Source organism: Acipenser ruthenus, chromosome 1, assembly GCF_902713425.1.
Source record: "Acipenser ruthenus chromosome 1, fAciRut3.2 maternal haplotype, whole genome shotgun sequence".
In the NCBI taxonomy this organism is placed as follows: Eukaryota; Metazoa; Chordata; class Actinopteri; order Acipenseriformes; family Acipenseridae; genus Acipenser; species Acipenser ruthenus.
Genome location: NC_081189.1, coordinates 77,531,550 through 77,547,295, shown reverse-complemented (window position 1 = coordinate 77,547,295; position 15,746 = coordinate 77,531,550). Strand labels below are relative to the sequence as shown.

General features: G+C 37.7%; 1 protein-coding gene across 1 annotated transcript; it reads left to right on the top strand.

Annotated features, from left to right (window-relative positions):
- The first annotated feature begins 638 nt into the window (after positions 1-638).
- LOC117421490 (leucine rich adaptor protein 1-like) lies at positions 639-14,911 on the top strand. Its single transcript, XM_034035964.3, has 2 exons — positions 639-1,315; positions 13,725-14,911. The coding sequence occupies exons 1-2, from the start codon at positions 1,109-1,111 to the stop codon at positions 14,109-14,111; spliced, it is 594 nt and encodes a 197-aa protein (XP_033891855.3). The 5' UTR covers positions 639-1,108; the 3' UTR covers positions 14,112-14,911.
- The last annotated feature ends 835 nt before the right edge of the window (positions 14,912-15,746 follow it).

The window sequence follows — 15,746 nt, the reverse complement described above, 5'->3', positions numbered from 1 at the left end:
ATACAGTTGGGTTTTTACTGGAGCAATCTAGGTAAAATACCTTGCTCAAGGGTACAACAGCAGTGTCCCCCACTGGGGATTGAACCCACAACCCTCCAGTCAAGTGTCCAGAGCCCTAACCACTACTCCACACTATTTTTTTTTAAATATATTTTTTATACTGCCAAAATTGTAGCCTTATTAATAATTGATGTGTATCTTAAATTTTAGTACATTTTCTCTCTTCTTTTGCGTGCAATATCTCCTTTTTCCAACAGGTGGCACTGCACTTGTCCTGTTGTGCTCACTGAATGACAACTGGCCTATACTTTACAGTCATTTTGACCATCAGGATTTTCCACTTTCCCATATTAAATAAGTTGTGTTGAAAATCTCCCTTTGTTTAAGTTATACAGTATAGATTAAGGACCCCCTATTGTAAGAATATAAATACATACATATTTTGGGTAATACAAATAAAACTACACTGTATCAATGTTGTTTGGAATGTTGATTACAATACGATTTTATAAATTACATTAACTGTTTGTTTTCTTTTTTTTCGTTCTCTTTTTTTTTGCAGCATGAAACATGATGGAAATTTTGGGTTTACTCTTAGTTGAATTACGGTAAATGGGCGTGTCCTGCTGGTCCACCTGCCTGTCGGGTTTAAAGTTTCAACAGATCAGGAAGCGCAATGAATTGTCTGCTGCTGCTACATAATGAAGCAACTAACCTCTGTACCCAAACAAAGGTGATTTCTTACCACCACCAGCAGCAACAGTCACAGCCGTAAAACCAACAAGAAAGAGCTAATTCGAGGACAAACACCTGGAGCTCTCCAGGGTCTCCAGCAAGGTGTAGCAGCCAGATTTGAAATTGTATGTTTTTGTTTTGTTTTTCTATTTTAAATCCAGCTGGATACAAAACATAGTATCTTCCTTTATGTAGTCGTTAAATGTTTTATTTTTACTGTTGGAATGAAGTATTGATTTTGAACAAGTACTTATTATAATTTAAGCTGCTCTGTACAATTTTTGAAGGATGGTATTGCAACAATTGCATTTATTGGAGGCACATCGCAACATTTTTTAAATTATTTTTGAAAGAGTTGGTGTTTTTTTCAACAATGGAAGATACCGTTTTACCAGATTTTAAGGACATCGAGACAAAGCTGGGGCGCAAAGTTCCTGAAAGTCTTGTCAGATCATTCAAAGAAGAGCGTCAGGAGACAAGGGACGAAATACCTGCTTTATCAACTACCTTAGTTAACGTGTCTGAGTCGAGTGCATTGAAAAGGCTGGAAATCAAGATGCAAGTTTTAAAACAAGAGATGGTAAGTACTAATAATTAGCCTTCAAGTGCTGAAGTCAGTGCGTTTCCTTGCAAAAATCAGCTGTTTACAGTAGCAGAAAATTACTTTGTCCTGCACTTTGAACAGTCTTGCCATAAAATTCAATTGCAGCTGTCAGTCAGTATTTATGTTTAACTAAATAGTACAAAGCAGTTTTATTGCGTTTGTTATAGTATATAATGGCAATGGTGTCGCAGTCTAACAGTACCATTTATCTTGTTTAATGCCTGTGGTACTGTAGTCTAGTTTTGGTGTAATTAAATGTTAATTTAATCAGTACTACAATAGGGTCTGTGTTGATGTAGGTTTTATAAATTATCTAGGTGGGGATAGTTGTCTATATATTTAAAAAAAAGAAAAGAAAATCAGGATAAGATGTAAATGTCCTGAACACTTAACTTGCATAGATATGAGATATGAGATGAAGGACTGCTTATATTCACCTGTAAGAGAAAGTTAACACACACACATATAAACTGTGACACATTAACAAGAACAGTAAACATGCTTCAAGGTTAGATTGCAGCCTTTTCTGTTCGCTTTGTAGTCAATTAAAAGTGTAGTGACCTGTGACATCATTGACAGATTATGTAAGTGTTATGTGAGACCTGGTTAAATATGGTAACCCAAGTTGACTCAATATGTGAATGAGGTTTTTATTTACTGAACCTTGCGATTTGAAGTGATAGTCAGTAATATCCTTTGTATCTGTTAAGAATTAAAAGCCTAGCAAAGGAGACATTTTAAGTTTCTGTTTTGTTCAAAATGTTATCTTTTTTTTAAATAGAAATGAAGAAATTGATTGTCCAAGCATGTCTGTTTATTTGAATCAAAATGTTGGTTTAGCAGCTATTCACTTACAATAATTGTGGGTTGGGTTACTTATTGGGTTGGCAATGGAGTTCTGTATGGTGTTTTGAACTGTTCAGTTACTGATTTGGTTCCTGCTGTCAGGTGTCATCATTTGAAATTAGTTCTTGTGTAGTACATTTTATAAACGCAATATAATGTACATAATACAGTAGGTAAGCTTGGTAAATAGCAGACATACTTGGTAAAGTGAAGAAACCTTTTTTTAAAGGTAGCCCAATTCCTGTGACTACCACATTTTTGACTGTGTGAAAAGAAGGTAATGCATGGTTGTAGTTTGGGGATGGGTGCCTGTGCAGTATCCACTCTAGTCTCCTTTACTGTTGGTCACATTTGACCGTTTTAACATTGCAAAAAGAATGGGAAAAGGAAACAAAGGATTTCCCCTTCTAACCTCTTTGCTTACTTTAATTTTCACAATAATAGTATTGTAACTAGATTGAATGTCAGTCATTTTAAGCATGTTAACCCGCAAACATGCAACAAATACTTCTGATGACATATAGCTGTTTCCTGCAATTAGTACTGATGTCAGCTAACTTTGACTATGGGATTAGTTGAATAAAAAAAAAATAAAAAAATGTTAAAAAAAACTCCTGCGAGACAAGTGATTCAAATTTGTTGCTCTACCATTGTAGAATTAAGATATGCATTGTAACAATATTTGTATTGTAACTCTGTAACGCAAAAGGGACGAGAGAAGGTCAGATTATTGAACTACTATGTAGTGCCTTGTTTTGAAACTCAAGCAGCAGCCATAGCCTATGGCCTTACCCATTTGTAGTTAGATTGGTCCTGTCTTTTTATGGTGTACAGTAATTCAGCTAATCAGTAAAGCCTTTGCATGAAGAAATGTAATTTTGTTCTTAATTGCCTTTGGCAAACCTCATCATTAGACCTGTAGAACAGAAAGTGCTACAACCTTAAATGGTAAAGCTGTGATAACCTTTTATTACACAAGTAGTGACAGCTGTGTAGTAGTCCACAATATGTTTTTCATGTCTTCTCATTGACTGATGATGTAAAATGAATTAGACATCACTCATTTTTGATGCAGACATCAGCTAACATAACAGTTGTTTTAAAATGTCTCCTCATTAGCACGATTACCAAGGTTGTAACAATGTTTTGAGTATATGTGTTTGAAAAATCTATATGGTCCTGCCAAATAAACTTAACTGCCCTAAAAATAAGTGCTGATGATACAGTGCTTTTGAAGATTTCAAATGTATTTTCAAGAACTGAAAACTTGGGCTGATGCACATTCACTGCCTCGGTATTGATTATTCATTGTGGGCACCTGATTCTGTGCATCCTATGCCACCCTATCATTTATAATATTGAAAATTCAATTTACATTATGTAATTCAACCCCTAGTGCTCCTGGGTGCATTGTACTCAATGATATGCTTTTATCTAACACCATCGGTAATGCATTTCCTGAACTGTTTAACCTGAAATGTTTTCCTCAATGGGATTACACAAAGGTTGTTCAAAGGTAGAAACAGCTGTGGTAGTAAAATAGACAAAACATTTACAATAAGAGGGCTGATAGTAGGTGTTGAGGTGCCAGGCGTGACAGCACATCCTGACTTTTATGCCAGATTAAAGAATGGGCACTTATCTCTCCAAAGCAAAATAAAGATGTTGCAAACTCCTGTTGAATCGTTGACGGTGGCAGCTATTCATCATGATTATTTCAATATAGGAAGTGTAGTAAGATCTGGGCAATTTATTCAGTTTACCAAAGATATTACATTGTTAAGACTGGACTTTTTTCCATTGTCATGCATGACTTATTCCAGTATAACTTTATACCCATAACGTCTCTTTAGTATATTTCTATTTAAACATGCTGTCATAATGCTACTGTACAGTAACATCAAAGGCTGGACGCTACTTGGTCGCTTTTGTAAAGAGTGAGGCGGATGTTGTTCGACTCCCGTCCTCTTGATTTTGTGTCTTAAAGAATCTGTCTAAATTGTTGTTTTGAAACATTGAAAAGCCTTGGATTTTCTTGTTTAATGTGTCAGGCCCATTTCTTTGTCTCATTACAACAATTTCGCCTAGGGCTGTTTCTGAAGTTAGTTTCTTTCTGTTGCAGCTTGTTCAGAACTCATAATGTCAGTGCATTACCCCTATTTAACCTAAGCCCTACTGTAGGTTAACAGTCAAATTGGAACCTCTTTTTGAATTCTATAACTTGCCTAAGAACAACAGAACAAACAAAAACTGTTAATGGTCTCTGGGCGTGCTTACTGTAGGCTCTATTGTTAGTTCTACACAACATATTGCTGCCTTGGAATCCACTGAAGTGTTTTTACTGTCTCAGACCCAGGAAAGAGAATAATATGTTGCCAGTATAGCATAAGCTAAGGGGAGCATAAGTTATCACACATGTTTGGATTTTTGTCTCTGTTTCATCCTTGTTACTGTTTGTGCCTTCAAACAAGAATGAATAAAGGCTATTTATTAGAATGTATTCAGTGTGTCTGAGAACAGTGACAAGAATGGATATACTGTGAAATGCAGCAGTGATTAGATTCAGCATATGTGCAAATATATAGACTTGAGCTATATTCATAAGAGAACACTGAACACATTATAAGCTGAACTGGCATAATAGCTGTGTCACTAAGCCCGATGTCCGGAACACATTGTATTGAGTACATCAGCCACCATCTGTGCTAATGCTTTTTGACACCAGCCGGCCATTTGTCAAAATGTTGTCCATGTATTGGCAAGTCAACTCTGTTGGGGATATTACTGTGTGTGTTAACAGAATGTAAAAACGTGAGTAGAACAACCACAAATCCCGACTGAGTCAGTAGGAAGACATCTAACACGCAATAGCATGCTGGTTGTATTTAGCAAATAGTTAATCCTTTGAGTAGTGAGTTCTAAAATGCACTGCCGGTCCTATGGGAGTGAGTTTTCTTTTCTATCTTCAGCATGCGCTTGGGGACCAGAGAGCAGCGAACGTACCGGTACGTTCATACGACTCAAAAGTTTAATGTAGACCTCCATTTAGAATATACTGCGTATTGGAGCCAAAGAACAAAGGATTAATTCAATTTGGTGATGCAAATTTATTCTAAAGCCACACATGAGTATATAGTACCCCCCACCCCCTTTAGATTACACAATATTATAGTGCTTGTGTGTAATAATATCCAAGTGTTCCCTCAAAAAATGCTAGTATGAAATTAACCCTTTGCGGTCCATTTATTCAGCACGTCTCAGGTGCATCAGGTCCAATTTATTTTCACACGCACAGTTTGTTTTAGACGCGCTGTTTAAAAGTATTTTTTTTCACAGTAAAACAGGTTAAAAGGCACTGCATATCAACAGGACACCCAGTACTGCATCTCCAGCCCAGCCCCACCCCTTGTTCGCTGTATTTTTCACATATGTCTTCATAGTCGTGCATACCGATAAATCATCTCCTGATCACTCGTTTTATCACCAAACTCCTCAATAATGCAACCCAAGTCATTATTTTATTTCTATAACATCTCAAAAAGCTCTGCAAATGTCTGTGATATTCTTTGAGCGCTGGATGCAGAAGCAGCTATCTTCTTTGTTTTATGGCCGTGTTATCTCTGTGGTGCTGGGGCTATATGTATTGCTCAGAACCGGCCCCCTTTTTTTGTGGCTTCTCTCAGCTCCTATTGGTCTCACTCGGCTATTGAATGGTTTTCTCTGCTTTTTCCAGAGAAAAAACGACTAGAGACCTATGTTTTACGTATGATGTCGGACAGGAAAGGGAAAATTGTAATGTCGACCCTGGTCCGACATAGGACCACAAAGGGTTAATAACTATCCTTCCTCAGTGGTCTGCTCTGAAGATTAGTTTTACAATTATTGAATGGATTTGTGTAACATAATGTATTGCTGGGTTTTATTCCAGTCAATGTGATGGAGCTCAACAGTGTCAGATCTAAATACCGCTATCATTTACATTTTAATTAAAATATACCCTTTATAGGGTGCCTGAGTGAATCACCTGGTAAAAGCATGGCCGCATGGTTTACTGGTTGATTAATACAGCCAGGGGAACACAGGTTCGTGTCGTGGCTGTGCAAAGTCTTTGCTGGGATTCCGGAGGGAGCGCCACATTGGCCTTTGATGCTCCTGCAGGTTAGGGAGACAAAACCGGATCACTCCTCATCACTCTACAGCTCGGGTGGACACCTGTAGGGCTGGCCTTTGTTCTCCAGAGGCCGGTAGCTTGCTGGTAATTCCTGGGTGTAAAAGAGGAATGTGGCTTGGTAGTGGGTTAGGAGGACGTCCACTGAACCGTTATTCTGAGCTGTGTGGGGAATTGCAGCAGGAAGGGTGAAAAAAAATATTAGACATTTTAAATTGGGAAGAAAATTGGGGGTAAAATTATTGGGCACTGTGACAAGGAGAACCCTGTCGCAGGTTTTTGCGCGGATGTGTGCAGCTGGGATGCATAACAGGAGACGCATTGCTAGGCTACCAATTGAGCAGTTAAGCTCACCCAGAACTGAGGTGATCGGGAGGTCCGGATTGGCTGTGGGGAGGCTGCGTGCAGCTCAAAAGGCATCTGCGCCAAGGGTCGACGTGACTGTACCGCAATGCTACACAGAGGGGCACTTTGTTTACATTCAGGAGGAGAGTGTCCGCTCGGCAGGATAACTACTACGGAACTCGAGACTCTGCTCAGCCAGGACAGTCGCAATGACCACAAGTCGCTGAGAGGCCAGGACTTCGGGAGCAACAGTAGTAGGTTAGTTTAAGGGATGTCGATCCCAATCAGTACTCTGTAGAGAGGGTAACGTAGTGTAATAGGTTCCTGGAGTGGGACTTCTCTTTTAGTGAGACTAGCGCTTGCCTTGTTTAGCTTTCTTTCTTTATTAAATCTGACACTATGGCTACCATTGCTGGTACCCTAGTGGCAGCACGTGTGTGTGTGTGTGTTAATAAAATCTGCACGCCTGTACGCCGTGTCAACACCCATTGCTCTGTGTCTGTTTTATTATTCAGGGACGACCCACACACGTAACACGACTCCCTGTTACAGGCACTAAAATATGAAATCAATATATATATATATATATATATATATATATATATATATATATCAGTGCCTTGCAAAAGTATTCAGAACCCTGACCAATTCTCTCATATTGCTGAATTACAAATGGTACATTGAAATTTCGTTCTGTTTGATATTTTATTTTAAAACACTGAAACTCAAAATCAATTATTGTAAGGTGACATTGGTTTTATGTTGGGGAATATTTTTAAGAAAAATAAAAAACTGAAATATCTTGCTTGCATAAGTATTCAACCCCTGTGCTGTGGAAGCTCCCAGTTTACACCAATGAAAGAAATTGCCCTAACGAGGACACAGTTACCTTACCATTGGCCTCTACCTGTGAACCATTAAAGTTGCTGTCACATTTTCTGGATAAAAACCCCACTGTTGAAGGATCATTGGTCAGGCTGTGAATCTGAAGGAAAATGAAGACCAAAGAGCATTCTACAGAAGTTAGAGATAAAGTAATACAAATGCATAGATTAGGGAAAGGGTACAAAATAATATCCAAGTGTTTGGATATCCCAGTGAGCACAGTTGGATCAATAATCAGGAAGTGGAAGCTGCATCACACCACCCAGGCACTGCCAAGAAAAGGCCGTCCCTCAAAACTCAGCGCTCGGACAATAAGGAGACTTGTGAGAGAAGCCACAGAGAGGCCAACAATCACTTTGAAGGAGCTACAGAGTTCAGTGGCTGGGAGTGGAGTAATGGTGCACCAGTCAACTATATCAAGAGCTCTGCATAACACTGGCCTGTATGGGAGGGTAGCAAGAAAGAAGCCGTTACTCAAAAAGTACCATCTGAAAGCACATCTGGAGTTTGCCAGAAAGCATGAGAGTGACCCAGCTGCAATATGGGAAAAGTTTTTGTGGTCAGATGAGACCAAGATAGAGCTTTTTGGCCAAAACTCAAAGCGCTATGTGTGGCGCAAACCTAACACTGCCCATGCCTCAAGACACACCATCCCTACAGTGAAGTATGGTGGTGGCAGCATCATGCTGTGGGGATGCTTCTCATCAGCAGGGACTGGGCATCTTGTTAAAATTGAAGTTAGAATGGATGGAGCAAAATACAGGGAAATACTGCAAGAGAACCTGCTTAAGTCGGCTAAAAAACTGAAGTTTGGGAGGAAATTCACCTTTCAACAGGACAATAATCCCAAACACAAGGCCAAAGCAACATTGGAGTGGCTCAAGAACAAAAAGGTGAATATCCTACAGTGGCCCAGTCAAAGTCCTGATCTCAATCCCATTGAGAATCTCTGGCACTATTTGAAAATTGCGGTCCACAAGCGTCGTCCAACCAACCTGAACAACCTGGAGCAAATCTGCCAAGAAGAATGGGCCAAAATCACTCCGACACTGTGTGCAAAGCTGGTACATACTTACCCCAAAAGACTTAAAGCTGTTATTGCAGCGAAAGGTGGCTCTACCAAATATTAATGTGTTGGGGTTGAATACTTATGCAAGCAAGATATTTTTATTGTTATATTCTTAAATATTTCCCAACATAAAACCAATGTCACCTTTACAATAATTGATTTTGAGTTTCAGTGTTTTAAAATAAAATATCAAACAGAACGAAATTTCAATGTACCATTTGTAATTCAGTAATATGAGAGAATTGGTCAGGGGTCTGATTACTTTTGCAAGGCACTGTATGTATGTATGTATGTATGAATGTGTGTGTGTGTGTGTGTGTGTGTGTGTATGTATGTATGTATGTGTATATATATATATATATATAATATATAAAATGTAAGGTATAAACCACGATGGGCCGTGCCTTTAACCACCCCAGAAGTGGTATATCATCGGAACTGCATGGCCCGAAGTGGTTTACTCCACTTATAACATGACTACCTGTCATTTGTGGGAATAGAAATAATTTAAAATCTTTAAAACACATTTAAATTAAGACAAAACCAGAAACTTTTATTGTGTATACATCCGTAGTGTAATACCGTCCCAAATTAAATGTCATTTAATTCACTGTTCGCTTATTAAAAATAAATTGCACATGTTAGTTTATTGTGAATTTCTGCATCGAAAGTGCCATCTCACTAGAAACTGGAGGACTGAGCACAAGCTGTGATGATGTGCGGAGTTTCAAATGACACTAAGTAAGCAAGGGGAGCGGCTGCGATGGAGAATGAAGCCGGATCTTGAAGTGAGTTTGTGAACTCGTTATATGTGAGGCACACATATTCTAGTATGTATTCATCCTTTTGGATCTCAAAATATGTTTTTTGTTAGTTGTCGGACACCCTCGCGTTCAAGTCATGCTAGATGAAGTTGACAATCGAACCAGACTTTACGCACCAATCCGACCGCGGTGTTAGGGGACATTACCTCAGTTTCCCGCAGATGCTTAAAATCTGGGCCGGTAATTCGGGGGGTGGTGTCTGGCCTTGTCGTTACCTGCTTTTCTAAGAGTTTTCCTGACTGACAGGAATACACTATTGCTGGTTTTAAACTCGCTGTCAGCAGAGATGTTAAAACTTCTACTGTTAAAATATGTATTTAGTCCAGCTCAGCGTTATAAAACTGGAGACTAAATAGGTGAAATCCACTCATTTTTGGCAGTGGTTTTGTAACTAATAACAAATAAAATGGCATTTTGTCGTGGAATTTATAATGTAGTGGTGCATAGTGATTTATTCTGTATGAAGCGGCTCATTAGTATGCAAGTTGTGCTATACGCTATATATATATATATATATATATATATATATATATATATATATATATATATATGCACAGTCATGTGATGCGGTTTAACCAATCAGAGGTTGTTATTTTTCCAAGCCGTCGGTTTACCGGTTTTGCAGTTTACCACAGTTTAGGTACATTACAGTATTGATACTGCTCCTGTTATTCTACACCGCAAATATCGTAATTACGGTATACAACTTAATGCTGTGTTCGTGTTCCTGTGAACAACGTGAAGGAACTGGTCATTTTCATAATATGAACATCTTTTTATTCAACGGCCTGTACAAAACAAGTCTCAGTACTACTCAGCTTTCTCTCCATGCCTCACACTTGAACATTCCATCCACTTGTGTTTTTAATCAGAATTGGACAACTGCTTATCAGATTCTGAAAAAAACTTGGTTGAGTCAGTCTGTAGCAATACTAGTGCATGATAATCTGTGGGATAAATGGAGATGCCTGATTTGATATTTATTTTATATGAGAATTCATAAATGTATTGTAAGAAAGTTGCTGCTTCTGTCCTGGACATCTTTGAAATGAAGGTTTTTCATCGCAATTGGGTTTTTCTGGTAAAATATTACAAATAAACCAGTACTTCAATGTAAACCCAATACATTCTTTGAGATTTTTAATTACTGCAAAGCCCATAAGACCTATATTTTGACACAGTTACTGCTGCAGTAAAACGGTTGAAACAGCCATGCTAGTTTTGAGTGCTGGCCTGTGGGAGGAAGACCCCCTGCTGAGTCACGAAGACCATTTTAACACAGGTGGTGCTCCTTAGAGGTCCCATTCAAGTAATGAGAAAACACAACCCCTTTTGGGCTCTGATATTTAAAGAGATCGAAACTTAGGGTGGTACTGCTGCAGGCTAAAAGACCCTCCCTCCCCCAAAGCAATTCAGAAACATTATCTGTGTCCCCCATCCCACAGATTCGCAGCAGGGGATTAAAATCAACCAATACCATAGCACTCAGTCTCCAGCAGCTGTGAACCATTAACACACTAATATAATATCCATACTGTAGAAGAGAAGTTTGAAAGTCACATGTTTTCTTTGTAAGCAATTTTGAAAATGCATATGATTATAATAATTGTATTGTATCCTTATTTCATTTACAGGGTAATCTAACGTGTTTTCAAAGTAAGCTAAAATAATTACAAACCAAGGGATTTTAATGTCTTTAAAGGTTGTTATAAGCGGCAAGGTCAATAGTGCAACTTTTAATATATGTTGTGCTTTGATTGAGTGCATCATGTATAATGAATGAAAAATGTGCATCTGGAGTCAAACATATGATTCACATGCCAACTAAGATGAAATATATCAAATCTAACTGACTGCCATTCTTGTATTTTACTAGTTGAACTCTGTAACAAAAGAGCCTGGAGGGGCCATATTAACTTTTTCTAAATAAAATAAAAATAAAAACATGTTAAAAGCCTTGAAAGATTAATTTAATCATTGATACTGCACCTTATCTGTTTCTTGCTAATTCTATAACATAAGCAGTTATCCAAAAAAAAAAAATCACCTAAGTGGTCAATGCTTCAGAATATCGCTGAAGGGCTTTGTACATTTTGGTGAAAGTTTGATGTTAGAAAAATATTTGATAAAAATTGAGGTGTGAACAGAACAGGCAATAATTCTACGGAGTAAAATAAATAACTGTCAAAAATACTTGTGTGCATAAAGAAATGTGTACCTGTAAAATACATTTGTAGACTAGTAAAAACATTCAGTGCAGTCGTAAAATAAATGTGTTGTAAAAAATACATTTGTTTCCTTTTTTTTTTAATTTAGTCGGTGCTAATGGTTTTTACCCTGGTTTTCTCCCCAATTTGGAATGCCCAATTATTATTTTTTATCCCGGTTCACCGCTGCAACCCCCCGGCAACTCGGGAAACGGAGGCTGAAACATGCGTCCTTCAAAACGTGTTCCTGCCAATCCGTCATTTTTCACATTGCGGATCCACAGCGAAGCCATCAGACCTATAGTGCCGGAGGACAACACAGATCTGATGGCTCCACTGCAGACCCGCAGGCACCCTATCGGTCACAGGGGTCACTGGGGCGTGGTGAACTGTGGATTGCCCCACCGACCTAATACCTCCCTACCTATAACTTTCAATAGTTTGCCAGTATCAGAATTATCCCAGGTGGTAGATTAAAAGGAAATGGTTTAGGTGGTTGAAAAACCTCTGATCTGACTAAAAATGCTCCCCTAGATTCGTAGCCCTTCTATAGGCGAACCTATGAGAATCTTGAAAGACGTTGGCTAGTCTTAAATAGTTGAACAAAATGTGCCAATAAGAATTGACAATCGATTTCATCCTCATGGCAAACGATTGAAAGTTATAGGTAGGTATAGAATGTTAAGGTAGAATAACCTGACAAATGGGTGTTGTTCCTGTATCTTGGATGTCTCACTATTATTATTATTATTAATAATAATAATAATAATAATAATAATTTGCGTTTTACAAAAAACTTGTCGGCCTGCTCAGTGCACTATTTCAAATGCTATATTCATGATAGTGATGTTTGTTTAGTTGCCGTTTATTTTACTTATTTGTTTTCCTTCGTAACACATTTGAGTAAAACGTGTTTCATGCATAGAGGCAATTAAAAACAACAGATATAAAAACTATTAATATACATTCCAATAATAAAACGGTGGAACAGTACATGTCCAGCTGAGTTTAAATGCAGCTCTCCCTACACTTGCACTAGACTGCAAGCGGCAACCTGCGCATGTGTTTAAATACTCATCGATCACATCGGCATTCGGCTGTGGCATCCTGAGCTTCACATACAAGTTTTTTTGTGAGCATAAAATAACTTTCAAAAATGAGTTGTACTTGTATTTCTGAGTTGTACTTGTATATTTGGATGCAAATGTATTTTTTACAAACTTACAAATTTATTTTACGACTACATGGAAATTTTTTACAGGTACAAATCTTTTTTACACACACAAGCATTTTTGACATTCACTCCATATAATTCCTAACCCCTCTTTATGGTGGCAATGTCTTACATTCAAACCAAATTCCCATGGTTTCCCAGACCCTGATTAGCACTAATCTTCCACAACCTTTGCTGAAGTAAGATAGTCAGGATCTGTGAAACCAGTATATGGACTGTCAACGTGTGTAATCAGAACCACCACTGGTGATCTTGTGAACTAGGAATGTGTCCATGCTCACAGTCTTGTCTCACATTTGTCACTGTCATACTCTTATGGCAGTAGCCAGTTTGCACATGTAAATTGATATTTACATCATTGTTCACTTTTAAAAACTAATTTAGAGGACTATGTAAATCTGGGGTGGAGCCAAAAGAAATGTTAAGGTTTTAATGCCAAACTGAGATATAAAATGATAGTAGTGATTTAACTGAAACAAGTTATTTTTAGTTTTTTATTTATTTATTTATTTATTTATTTATTTATTCATTTATTTATTTAGTATTAATTTTTTATGCTCAACTTAGTTTGTGTGAAGAGGTTTAAAAACAAGCAATCAAAGTATAATATTCCTGACAAGGCCACTGTGCAGCACAGGTGGTGGAGTCAAGACAAAAAAACAGTCATGTGCCTGCTCTTGTTTGATTGTTTACAGTACAAATAACTGGGTGACTTACCAAACTGAGGATACCCTTCGAAATGTTAAGAATGAAATATTGAAGTGTTGGGCCTTGCTGACCTTGTATCTTTTCTCATTCAAATGACAGGCTCATCTCAGGGCGATAGACATCAAGCTGATGCACCAGTTGCTCTCTATTAACGAAGGCATCGAGTCAATCAAGTGGGTGATGGAAGAGAAGGGCGCCATAGCAAGCAGAGAGAGCAGCTTAGCCGGCAGTCTTTACAGTCTGTCAGAGAGCCAGGACACGTCCCTCCGAGGGAGCTGCAGCAGCTTACAGGATGGTAGTGACGGACTTGATGGCATCTCGGTTGGCAGCTATCTTGACACCTTGGCGGACGATGTTCCAGGCCATACTTCCCCATCGGACCTAGATCACTTCTCGGACGGACCAATAAAAGATTCTCTTGATAGGCCTTCTTTGTATAAAGACACTAAAATCGATTCTGATGAGTACTACTGTTTTGGGTTGTGAAGGAGCTGAAATAAAGGGAACCGAAGATTGACAAACTTATGCTAACTCTCATCAGATCCTGTTTTTTAATGTTACTGATCTTGCTGCTCTTTTTTTTTATTTGTTTTATTTCTGGTCTGTAACAGCCTTTATATGTATGTGATGTATTATAGAAACACAAGCCATTTGACAAGTTTTGTTTAATTCCTCTGTGTCCAGCAAATTAAGCTGATGTGTGGGTGTGCAGCTGTGAAGGAAACCAATGTTTATGCCAGTATATTGTACTGTATTTTAAAACATGATATCTGGAACTAAAATAGTTTCTCAGTAAGCTTGCCTTGACTTTTAGAAAGTCTGTTTCGCTGCATGGTTCTTTTCAACTTAACAGTGTATTTGTGGTCAGAGTCATGGCTTCAAAGCATGTTAGTCAGTAGGGGAAGCTGCTAGTTAATTAATAGCAGGAACAGAGGCCTTGGAGGGGTGGTGGCAAATTCACCCTGCAGGTGAAATGGGCAAGGATATCATGCTTTAAATAAAATACCAACTTGATATTCTTCCAAAAACTGCACATTTTAGCACATGTAGCAAATGTGAATAGCGCAAACATTTACAGATGTGCTAGACTGTCTCCCAACTTTGGTTTGTAAATAATCTTTTATAGAACAGAATTAAACTTGTGCAAGTGGATATTGTCACACAGATTTTTGTCTGTCATTATGAATACTGATTTACTGATTTATCATTTTTTTTTTTTTTTTTAATTCTGGGAAACTAAGTGGGGAGCAGAGTGCAAAAATAAAATCTTGACTGTTGTCTGCGAAGACTCCGTTATACTGCACGTTTATTTTTGTTAAACCAATATTTTTAATTTATTGTTTTGATTTATTATATAATAGCTTATAATGGATAGCTTTAAAAAAAAAAAAAAAAAAAAAAACCAATAAATAATATATTAATTGGTGATTTTTGTGAAACGACTTGATTTTGTATATTTAAAACATTTTTGAAAAACAATATTTATATTCACAGAATTATGTTAATTATTTTTTTTTTTTTTTTTTAAAGAAGGACAGATAAACAACTGATTTCCATGTGGTAGCCAAGGCACACATGGGAAGTACTGGTTCTTTACATCTGTCTAGAATAAAGTGTCTCTTATGAATACATGCTTTGAGTAGGGTGCAAAACACTTGCATAATCAGTATTGTAACTATAGAAACAGATGGCTACTTATGTCTGTAGCAACTGGAGACAGTTTTTCTTAAACTTTCTCTCAACCATACTTTACCACACTTATGTACTGACTGGAATTTTATTTAATTATTCCATTACGGTGTATTGTTTTCGTTGTCAACAGCAAAGAATGTGTGGACATAGGAGTCAAGCATTTTTAATTGGTAAACAGAAATTTGGTCTCCAGGCCACACAGTGGAGAAATTAATGCAATGTGTAAATATAAAATCCTTACAAAAGGATTTACGTTACTGATAAATTGTTGTCCAGGCAGTACTGTTGCGTGAGGCTAGACAAACTACAAGTGTACGCCAGATGAATGTGTTAATTAGCATTACATTATTTAACTGTCTTTTGGTGTCCACGGGTGAAAATCTCTAAGTGGAGCGGTTTTAGCAACCAGAACTGGTGACCCAGTTGCTA

What these genes read in the sequence shown, in the direction of transcription:
- LOC117421490 (XM_034035964.3), top strand. Translation starts at nt 1,109, where the DNA reads ATGGAAGATACCGTTTTACCAGATTTTAAGGACATCGAGACAAAGCTG. An exon ending in AAGTTTTAAAACAAGAGATG is followed by an intron (nt 1,316 to 13,724) that starts GTAAGTACTAAT and finishes TTCAAATGACAG; the next exon opens with GCTCATCTCAGGGCGATAGA.